The sequence below is a fragment of the Salpingoeca rosetta genome (assembly GCF_000188695.1).
Source record: "Salpingoeca rosetta unplaced genomic scaffold supercont1.4, whole genome shotgun sequence".
Classification (NCBI taxonomy): domain Eukaryota; class Choanoflagellata; order Craspedida; family Salpingoecidae; genus Salpingoeca; species Salpingoeca rosetta.
The window spans coordinates 259,651-269,650 of NW_004754930.1; the positions used below are offsets into that span (position 1 = coordinate 259,651).

The 10,000-nt window shown below is 55.8% G+C and overlaps 4 protein-coding genes across 4 annotated transcripts in view; 2 read left to right on the plus strand and 2 right to left on the minus strand.

The window, feature by feature from the left end:
* Nucleotides 1-544, minus strand: part of PTSG_01126 (uncharacterized protein) — a 4,090-nt gene extending 3,546 nt beyond the window's left edge. Inside the window, exons 1-3 of the mRNA XM_004997039.1 lie at nt 502-544; nt 226-288; nt 1-30 (exon numbers count right to left, since the gene is read on the minus strand). The exon at nt 1-30 is cut by the window's left edge and continues 98 nt beyond it. Coding sequence (XP_004997096.1) covers nt 1-30; nt 226-288; nt 502-519 — 111 coding nt within the window. The 5' untranslated portion in view covers nt 520-544. The remainder of the gene's footprint in view (nt 31-225; nt 289-501) is intronic.
* A 52-nt stretch (nt 545-596) lies between these two features.
* Nucleotides 597-5,319, plus strand: PTSG_01127 (uncharacterized protein). Its single transcript, XM_004997040.1, has 10 exons — nt 597-1,000; nt 1,185-1,241; nt 1,405-1,526; nt 1,754-1,826; nt 1,972-2,072; nt 2,403-2,540; nt 2,721-2,844; nt 3,114-4,147; nt 4,339-4,435; nt 4,716-5,319. The coding sequence occupies exons 1-10, from the start codon at nt 785-787 to the stop codon at nt 4,926-4,928; spliced, it is 2,175 nt and encodes a 724-aa protein (XP_004997097.1). The 5' UTR covers nt 597-784; the 3' UTR covers nt 4,929-5,319.
* Nucleotides 5,130-9,051, minus strand: PTSG_01128 (uncharacterized protein). Its single transcript, XM_004997041.1, has 13 exons — nt 8,842-9,051; nt 8,301-8,665; nt 8,112-8,157; nt 7,805-7,920; nt 7,624-7,677; nt 7,415-7,488; nt 7,146-7,275; nt 6,927-6,997; nt 6,603-6,826; nt 6,291-6,406; nt 6,031-6,089; nt 5,726-5,861; nt 5,130-5,545 (listed from the first exon to the last, which is right to left on the minus strand). The coding sequence occupies exons 1-13, from the start codon at nt 8,945-8,947 to the stop codon at nt 5,435-5,437; spliced, it is 1,608 nt and encodes a 535-aa protein (XP_004997098.1). The 5' UTR covers nt 8,948-9,051; the 3' UTR covers nt 5,130-5,434.
* A 57-nt stretch (nt 9,052-9,108) lies between these two features.
* PTSG_01129 (uncharacterized protein) overlaps nt 9,109-10,000 on the plus strand; it is a gene marked incomplete at its 3' end in the record, with an annotated part of 1,608 nt that continues 716 nt past the window's right edge. Inside the window, exons 1-3 of the mRNA XM_004997042.1 lie at nt 9,109-9,280; nt 9,554-9,658; nt 9,878-9,961. Coding sequence (XP_004997099.1) covers nt 9,195-9,280; nt 9,554-9,658; nt 9,878-9,961 — 275 coding nt within the window. The 5' untranslated portion in view covers nt 9,109-9,194. The remainder of the gene's footprint in view (nt 9,281-9,553; nt 9,659-9,877; nt 9,962-10,000) is intronic.

Sequence of the window (10,000 nt, forward strand, 5' to 3'; positions counted from 1 at the left end):
GTGGGCCGACTCCGGTGCCAGGCGTTTGATCTATGTGTTGTGTTGTGTGGACGCAGCGTGAGGAGAGGCGCGGGAAAGGTCACGAAAGAAAGCTGTGGCGAGGGAGGGCCAAAACACTGCACAGATGCAAAGGCAGACGAGCACCACACACACACACACACACACACACACACACACACACACACACACACACACACACACACACAACAAAGCAACAGCCCTCACGGATTCGGTCAAGACGTGTGAGGCGGGCTTTCGGCGAACATTGCGCCGCCTCGCGTCCGTTTTCTGTTTGACACATGAGAAGAAGCAAGCAGTTGCACCAAAACTTGCGTGTGAGAGCTTATGTGTTCCAAAAGCCAAGCCTCCAACCACCACACTGTGTTGTCGCCACACACACACACACACACACACACACACACACACACACACACACACACACACAGACACACACACAGACACACACACACACACAGAGCACAGCCCGCAGTTGGCGCGCACCGTTTTCTTCTTTGGCATCGTCGCTGTTGGTGCAGGTTCGGAAAAATACAGGAAGATATGGGCGAAACTCGTCGATTTCAGTGCCTTTTTTGTCATGTCGAAACCGGTTTAAGAGCAGCAACTTCGACTTGTGCACCTCCTGTTGCCTCGTTCCGCAACAGCAACCACCACCACCCTTCTCCCGCACGAATCCACCTCCGCTTTATCCTCCTTCCCTTCTCTCACTCTCTTCTCAACTCTGTTCCTTCTACCTGTCTCCGTCTGTGTGTCGCTGACCACTGCGATGGATCCGGAGGTTCTGCAGAATGTGGCCAACGCGGTGATGGTGATGCAGGATCCCAGCGCACCGGCAGAGACCAAGCACGAGGCGTTTGAGTACTTCAATGCCTTCAAGGATCAAGCACAGGACGCGCCAGCATACGGCCTGTACATGGCATCCATCCAGGAACAGAGCATGATTGCTGACCACAACGACCTCATCCGCCACTTTGGGCTGCAGGTGCTTGTGTACGTGCGTGCGTGCGTGTGTGTGTGTGTGTGTGTGTGTGTGTGTGTGTGTGTGTGTGTGTGTGTGTGTGTGTGTGTGTGTGTGTGTGTGTGTGTGTGTGTGTGTGAATCCCGCGCTGCAGGACTGCTCACTCCACTTCACTCACCTTCATTAATTGGTGACACCACGTTTGCAGCTGCTGGAGCATTGTGTGCAGCACCGCTGGGATTCGTACGCCCAAGAACAGAAGGAGGTGCGTCAAGACAACCGCTGCGTCGAGTTTGTCGTTGTGTTGGCGGTATTGCGCCCCACATGCCCGAGCAACCTACACACGTTTCCGTCTCACCTCCCCCCTCCCACTCTGTTACCTCCTTCCACCACTCACTCTTGTTTCACTCTCTTCTTTCTGACTGCAGGAGATGAAGCAGGCACTCCTGCACAACCTGATCATGCGCGGCACCTTCCCGCTGCTGCAGGAACGGCCGTTCATCATGGAGAAGATTGCCAGCCTTGTCTCCGAGGTTGCCATTCGCGAATGGTGCGTTGCTGTAGCCCAAGCAGTGTGTAAAGGGTTCTCAAGGGAAACATGCGGCATCATGCGTGCGCGTTGGCGTGACATGACTACAATTGCTCGCAATTGTCACATGACTGGCTTGTTATTCACGGTGTATGCATGTATCTGTGCATCTGTGTGTGTGTGTGTGTGTGTGTGTGTGTGTGTGTGTGTGTGTGTGTGTGTGTGTGTGTGTGTGTGTGTGTGTGCAGGCCGCAGCGGTGGCCGGACTTTCTCGACATTCTCCTCGAAATTGCAGCCAACAGCTCCACCCAAACATACATCGTGAGTGCTTCGTGATTGAGTGTGTGCGTGTGCATGTGTGTGCATGTTTGCATGTTTGCGTGTGTGTGTGTGTACGTGCGTGCGTACAAGGCAGTGCTCGTGTGGTGTCTGCAGCTCATCCCTGACCCGTGTGCATACGCAATAGGTGTTGACGTGCTTGAAGACATTCACCGAGACGATTTTCCAGTTCAGTGACGCACTCACCAACCAGCGCCGCAACGACCTCGTGCGTAGCCATCTGCGTTTGTGTGTGTGTGTGTGTGTGTGTGTGTGTGTGTGTGTGTGTGTGTGTGTGTGTGTGTGTGTGTGTGTGTGTGTGTGTGTGTGTGTGTGTGTGTGTGTGTGTGTGTGTGTGTGTGTGCCTGTGCCTGTGCTTGTGCCTGTCTTGCGTGTGTAAGTAAGTATGTGTGTACAGGGTATGCATGGGTGCTTCACTGTCGCTGTTGCGTTTGTGCCTTCGTGTATGTGTGCTGTTCTCCCCTTCCTCATGTGCCCATTCACGTGACTGTACACGCCGGTCCTTTTCATTTGCAAACCCGTCCTCCCACACTGATACGTCTTGATTCGCGTCCCTAGGATGCTGGTTGTTGCGCTTGTGGCGAGCTTCAACAACCTGCCGACAGCCGAGGAGCACCAGGAGCAACTGCAGACGCTCTTTGGCGCCATCCTCCAGGAGTGGCTCAACCTCGAGCACATCGTCTCCTCCCCAGAACAGTGCGTTGTGTTGTTGCCACCCCAACACCATCATCGCCCTCGCCAAGCCGAGTGTTTCTGCCTTTCCCCAACACACACACACACACACACAAGCGCGCGCATGCATGTACAAACACTCTCACTCGTATGCACCTTTGTTGCCCTTCCAAATCCCAAACTCACCGTCGCTGTGGATGGCAGGCTTGTTGAGTATGGCGGGCTGAACCAGCCCATGGTGGACAACCAGAACAACCGCACCATGATGATGACCATCCTCGGCTCCCTCGCCACCGCCCTTAGCAACACAAAGCCACGCCCAGCCCCGGTACGCGTTGCATGCGGTGTGTGTGTGCGTGCGTGTGTGTGTGTGTGCGTGTGTGTGTGCGTGTGTGTGTGTGCGTGTGTGTGTGTGCGTGTGTGTGTGTGTGTGTGTGTGTGTGTGTGTGTGTGTGTGTGTGTGTGCGCGCACACCAACGCTCGTTTACCACCTGCGCGGTGTTGTGAATGTCCCCTTCAATGTTACCAACAACCATTTCTCGTCCATCCCCAACCCCCCCCCCATTCAATGCTCTCGTCTCTGTCTCCACTGTGCAGTATGCAAAGGCGACGCCCAACGGCAATGGCGGGTGCGACTCGGGCGGCATTGGCTCGGCCTTCCCGAGCCAGGCGCTGTGCGAGCTTGCCCTGCCGCTGGTGCTCAGCCTCGTGCGCACCCTGCACACACTCGAGACGCAGGCGTGCACGGCGCTGTCTGGGGAGCTGCGCGTGCTGCTTGGGCTGCGGCGGTCAGACATGCTGCTGCACCTGCCCAACGTCGTGGACGAGTCTGCGCGCCAGATGGACCCGCACCTGCTGTGGGTGGACCGCTCGCAGCTGTGGCTGGCCTCCCTGCGCACCAACGTGTACACCATCCTGCAGAGCTGCGCCAAGCACGGCATCCTATACTACGAGGGCGTGCTGCCCATGTTTGCCGACACCGTCATGACCGGGCTGGACGAAATGTCCAGCCACAACTGGAAGGCCTTCTTCCGGCACGTGGTTGCGCCGTTTGAGCAGTACATCCCGCGCTCGCCCCCAGCACTGGACGCCGCCACGGCCGTGCTGGGCCAGCTGTACGCGAGCGCGGCCGCGTTTCTCGAGCGCGCCCTGCCGCCCATTGAGGCGGCAGACCAGGCGGCAGCAAACGGCAACGCGCGGGAGGCACCGCAGGCAACGATGGCGAGCAGCTTCCTCACGGCGGAGCAGCGGGAGATTGTGGACGACGCGCTGCGGTCCACGGCTGCAGACGCCGTGCTGGTGCACTTCCACCAGATGCTGAGCGACCACTGCCAGCCCGCGGCAGACAAGGGCAAGGACGAGATCTTCGTGAGCCCGTTGGCCACCTACTTCCTTTTCTCCGACGCCACGGCGCTCGCCATCATCCGCATCACGCAGGTGGCGCTGACGCGTGGCAGCGGCAGCCTCGCCAAGCGCGCGGCGTCGTGTGTGTCCCGCATTGTGCGCACGACGGCGGGCAACGACGTGTATCGGGGCGTCGTGCAGCAGCAGCTGCTGCCGGCCACGCTCAAGGCCATGTTCCACCACGGCCAGCACCAGGAGTACCTCACCGACTTTGTCAACCTCCTCATGTTCGTGTTGGCAAGAAGTTGGGGTGGGGGGAGGGGGGGGAGGCGGAAGTTGTGCAGTATGTTGTGTGTTGTGTGTTGTGTGTTGTGTTGTTCTGTCTGTTGCGTGGGCATAGCTTTCATCAGCCTCTGCTCAATAGTCTCACCCATTCCGTGTGTGCGTGCGTGCGTGTGTGCGTGCGCCAACTGTGCAGGCGGTGCATTGATGTATTGCAGCCGGAAGACATCCCGGATGCGTTTGGTTCCATTCCAAACCTGGATGTCGAGGCCATCCAGCGCTACTACTCTGAGGTGTGCACACTCCCACTACAGTTGTTGTTGTTTAAGTTGTTGTTGTTTAAGTTGTTGTTGTTGTTGTTGTTGTTGTTGTTGTTGTTGTTGTTGTTGTTGTTGTTGTTGTTGTTGTTGTTGTTGTTGTTGTGGAGTGCACGGATGTGCACAACCTCTCGTTTGGCTTCTCGCCCTGCAAGACACTCTATTTTCAACCGCACACACACGCGCGCACATCATGGCACTCACACTTTGTCAACAACACACCCTGCTCTGCGCCCCCCCCCCCCACTCCCAACAGGTGCAGAGCGGGCATCTGAAGAGCGTCAAGTCAAAGCGCAACCAGTTGAAGAAGCTGTTCCAGAGCTGTATTGGCCTGCACGTCAGCCAGTGGGCCTCGGACCGCGTCAAGGTCCTCAATCTTCCCGAAAAACTCTTTCTCTCCAGCAAGCAGCGCCGCTCCACGCAGGACAGCGATGATGTGACGGTTCTCCCAGACTTTTTCGACGCATAGCATAGCGTTGTAGTGTTGTAGTGTTGCAGTGTCTCTTGTGTGCGTTTTGAGAGCCATGCATGTTTTGTGGCGTGAGGTTCGGTTGGTTGTGACTCATGTTGTGTGTGTGTGTGTGCGTGCGTGCGTGTGTGCGTGTGTGTGTGTGTATGGATGTGTGGTGGAGCGTCGTTTGACGTTGGTTTCTTCGTTGTTACATAGTTAGGCTCGTGTCATGTTCGTAGCATTGTCCTTCACTTGCTCGCTCAGGTTCGCCCCCCCCCCACACACACACATCGTAAGTTATGCCTTGTTGGATACAGGCAGCAGCAGAAAACCAAACAAACATCCCCCACCTGTCATGCGTGCTTTTGTGTAGTTTCTCAGAGCAACGGTAATAAACGACTTGCTGAAACCGTTTACACAGGAAGTGTGTGTGAGAGAGAGAGAGAGAAAGGGGACACCAATCACTTACAAGTGCCTCACACAGTCACACACACACAAATACACAGAGAGACATGTCGTGTGTGCTATTCTGGGGCGGCATCTGGGGCGGGCAAATCAAAGTCCTGCACTTGTTCCGCCAGCGCCTTTGCCAACATCTGTTCACAGAACGCGTCCGAGGGATTGAGGGCCAGCGCCTATTGAAGAAGGGGGGGGGGGGAGAGAAAGCGTCGTGGGGTGAGAAGACATGGTGGGGGTGATGCAAGAGATGGGGTGGGGCATGATGGGATGTGTGAGCGCGCGAGGCTTGGTAGGCATCGCAAAACAGACAGCAAGCAATGATGCACACGCAAGTGTTGACACGACTGCACGTGCACCTTGTGGTAATACTGGATGGCGCGTTCAAAGTCGTCTCTGAGGTGATAGATGAAGGCAAGGCCGGCGTGGGCGACGCCTGAATCCGGCACGAGCGAAAGCGCCTCCTCATACAGCTGCACCGCTTCCTCGTACTCCCTGCAGCGGTGTGTGAGTGAGTGAGTGAGTGAGTGAGTGAGTGAGTGAGTGAGTGAGTGAGTGAGTGAGTGAATGAGAGAGTGTGAGTGAGTGAGTGTGTGCGAGCGTAGAAGACGATGGTGACGCAGTGGCAGATGTGAGTGGTGATGGTGTGTGTGATCAAGCTCACTCGAGTCGCAGGCGAACGCGCGCGAGGTTGACGAGTGTGGAGTGCAGGCGTGCCGGTGCCTGCAAACGAGCCGGAAAGGGAAGCACAAGCAAACAAACAAGAGGGTAAGTGAGCTGATGACAAGCAAGCAGTTGCTCAATCTCTTACGCGTGAAGAGAAGGGAGGCAGGGGTCACATGCAAGCTGAGCAACAGCACAAGCACCAGCACCACCAACAACAGCACCACCAGCGCCAGGCAACACCACGCGTTGATGACTTACGAGTCTAAGCCGGCGGAAGAGCTTTCTCGCTTTGTTGAAGCACTTGATGGCGTCGTCGTGTCGTCCTTCGTGGTAGTGCAGAACACCCATCTCGTGGAAGATGGCCGGGTCGGCGTCTGGCACGGAGAGCAGGGGGAGGGGGTTATGCATTGCAGGGAGAGCAGGGACAGGGAAAGGAGAGGAGAAAGGACGACACAAACGTACGTTTGTGCACACACACGCACACAAGACTAGACACGTTCACAAGCACACATGAATGTAAACATTGCACTCGCACAGCCGCACACATATGACTGCACACATGCAGCGCACCGTAGATGTCTGCTGCCTGGCGATAGTAGCGCATGGCGATGGGGCGGTTGTTCGTCTGCGCATACTCCATGCCCATGTACAGCAGCGGGAGGTGGGAGCCGGAGAGAATGCGAACGGCGTTGCTGTATGCCGCCATGGCCTGGTCGTGCTCGCCCTCAACAGCAAACGCGTGCGCAAACCCAATCCACGCAGGCCCGAAACTCACGTCCTTTGTCGTCGCTTTGCTGTGTGTGTGTGTGGGGGGGGGGGGGAATGTTGGAGTTGGGTGAGGGGAGAGTGCATGAAAGTGAGTGTTGTGGTGTGTGTGGATGTGTGTGTGTGTACCTGAAGTATGTGCGAGCGACTTCATAGAACTTGGTGGCAAAGTAGTAGCTGCCAACAGCAAACCACGTCACCTGAGTGGAGAGAAGCAGAGAGAGAGAGAGAGGCTGGACACGTGAGTTCAGAATGGGCGTGAGGGCAATTGAGTAAGTACACACACACATATACACAGGCGAACACAGCATCGTAGACACACACACACACACACACAAATGCACGTACGGCCTTCTGTGGCATGTTGTCGACGAGTTGGTGTGCGAGGTAGAACAAAGAGTTGATTTCCTTCAGCTCCACTTGACACGCAATGTGGAATGGCAAGCACGCCTCGTTGAACTTGTCGTTGTCCAGCACTCTGCAAGCAAACGGTCGAACCAGATGCATGGTCACAGTTGTGAGGTGTGTGTGTGTGTGTGTGTGAATGTGTTGAGGTGACAGCTCGTTCGAAAGACAATCGCACACAGTCCTTGCGCTGCATGCCACATTGGACTGACTTTGTGGTGATGGTGAAGCTCTCCTCAAACTGTCCTTGGTTAAACAGCTGTGCCGCCCGCGATACTTGAATATCCTGCCACAGTACACAGCCATGGTGTGTGTGTGCGTGTGAATGTGAATGTATGGCAAAGAACTGACGATAAGACATGAAACGTGAGCATCGTGGCGCAGGCGTTTGCGAACGGCACAGTGTCATTGACACACGTACAGGGTTGGCAAGCAGCTTGATGGGAATCTGGTCGCTGATGGGAACCTCTTGGTACTGTTTGCCGAACGAGATGGTGCATGAGCGAGTGAAAGAGCACGCACGCTCGCGCATATCCATACGCACACACACACACACAAGCTCGCATGCGCGCACATACACACACGCGCACGCACATACACACCCGCTCGAAAAGGCTGCTGTAGAGAAAGTCGGTGATGTCAGTCAGAATATCGCCCTCCTCCTCAGATGCAAGCTTGTCTTGCATCACAGGCAAGATGGAGGCCACCAGCTGCGTCTCTGTGAGGAGTTCAAGCAACCACAACGCGATAACATCGTTGGTGAGACTTGTGGCGTTGGCAACAACGAAGGGGCGCAAAGTTGAGCGGTGTCACGAACACCCAGGCACACCCACACACACACACACACACACACACACACCCACACACACACACACACACACACACGCACGCACACACACACACACCTACCTTCAGAGTGCTTCAAAAGGTGGTGGTCGGCGAGCCGCTGCAGTGCCTGCAATGCAAGCAGGCGGCAACACGTGCGCGTGAGACAACATGATGGCATCTTCCAGTGGTACCACTACCTGCACCACGCACCCAAGACCGTAAGCCATCTGCACCACCATGTATGTACACAGGCACCAGTTGAAGGCCGACCTCTGCGCAGAACGGGTCGTGGTTGAGGGCTGCGCGGTAGGATCGAATGGCTTTGATGCGGTTGTCCTGGTTCTCGAAGATCTTCCCTCGCAACAGCGCCAGCTGTGCCCGCACGTCGGCGATGGGGTGAAAGTCCGCCACCTCCGCATCTGCCACGCGCAGCTCATCCAGGTGCTCGTCGTCCACGCCAATCACGTCCAGCGCCTCCTCGCCCCGATCAAGCGCCGTGAAGCACTGGCCAACAATGAGGCGCGCTGCAGGGGACTGCCGCACCGCGTCGTACTTCACCAGCACGTGCATGGCCCGCTCGTACTGCTGCAGGCTCATGTACGCCTTGGCCAGCAAGTACACGTCCTCCAATGCGCCTAACGTGGGAAGAGGGGGAAGGGATGAGGACTGGAGGAAGATGGACGGGAGGGTTGATGAGGAGGAGGCACAGGAGCATTGTTGGAAATAGGGCGGAGGGGATGCGAAAGGGGGAGGAGAAAGAGGAAAGAAAGCGTAGTAACACCACATGAACGCACACAACACACACACGTACCATCTGTGGCCGTGACGATCTTGTCTGCCCAGAAAGCTGCAGAGGCAAAGGAGGACGAGGCCATGTACTCCTTCACCTTCCGTCGAAGCGTCTCAACCCACCGCATCCTGCTTCGTGTGTGCTGCTTTGGTTGGCCGTGGCACTGTAACGGACAGTGGTGTGTGCTGTTTGCTTGTTGCGTTGCTTTTGCAAGTGCAATTTGCAGTGCAATTTGCAAAAGGAGACTGAATTCAGACGAATGTAAGCAAGCAAGCATGCACTTTTCTCTCCAACAACTCCTGCCACTCCAGTCCGACACGAGCAGCCGACTCAGACCGCAAAGAGACCAAAGAGAGCACAGACCGAAAGACAGCATGGCTGGCAATGATGATACGTTCCCTGCGTGGTTCGAGACACTGATTCGTTCCATTGAAGATGGCTCGTGTGGCGGTCGAGTCAGGTAAGTTTCTTTCTCATGTTCGTATTTAGGTGTTTGGGTGGTTTGTGTGTGTGTGTGTGCGTGTGTGTGTGTGTCTATGTCTGTGTGTGTGTGTGTGTCTGTGTGTGTGTATGTGTGTGTGCGTTTGTTGTGTTGTGCGTGTGTGCAGCATCTTCCAGGTTGAGAAGAGTGCCACCGATCGGCAAGGCGAGGGCGTGCGCATGCGCTCCCACGGTTGTCGACTCATGTGTTCGCATCTAAAACACTTTGAACCATGCTCTTCGCGGCTGGTAGCTTTGGCGAACGTGACCCGCGTTGGTCAACAAAACTAACCACGAACATGACCGAAAAGTTGGCTGAAGTTCTGAGAACCCATCACGAAATCGTGACTGATTTAACGTATTGTATCTGAATCGGTGATGCATGGTACATTGGAAGAAGCGTTGAGGATGCAACGCCGTGCACATGAGCTTGTGTAAACTTGTGTTACAGCCGAGCATGCGCTGTGAACTAATCCACATCACGCGCATTTGCGTGTGCTGTGATGTCGTTGCTGTTTTGTTGTTGTATTTGATGTTGTGTTGGTACGCGCGTGCACGTGTGTTTTGTCTTGCTCAGGCTGACCTTCATTGACTTTGGCGCTGCCGGAGGAGCTGCATTGGCAGAGTCGCTTGGGAGCTTGAACAGCCTGCAATCCCTTCAGTATGTGTGTGCGTGTGTGTGTGTGTGTGTGTGTGCCGG

Coding starts and splice junctions, on each gene's coding strand:
- PTSG_01127 (XM_004997040.1), top strand. CDS start 785: ATGGATCCGGAGGTTCTGCAGAATGTGGCCAACGCGGTGATGGTGATG. Junction 1,827..1,971: donor GCTCCACCCAAACATACATC/GTGAGTGCTTCG, acceptor CATACGCAATAG/GTGTTGACGTGCTTGAAGAC. Junction 4,148..4,338: donor GACTTTGTCAACCTCCTCAT/GTTCGTGTTGGC, acceptor CCAACTGTGCAG/GCGGTGCATTGATGTATTGC.
- PTSG_01128 (XM_004997041.1), bottom strand. CDS start 8,947: ATGCGGTGGGTTGAGACGCTTCGACGGAAGGTGAAGGAGTACATGGCC. Junction 8,666..8,841: donor GATCGTCACGGCCACAGATG/GTACGTGTGTGT, acceptor TTCCCACGTTAG/GCGCATTGGAGGACGTGTAC. Junction 7,678..7,804: donor ACAGCAGCCTTTTCGAGCGG/GTGTGTATGTGC, acceptor TTCGGCAAACAG/TACCAAGAGGTTCCCATCAG.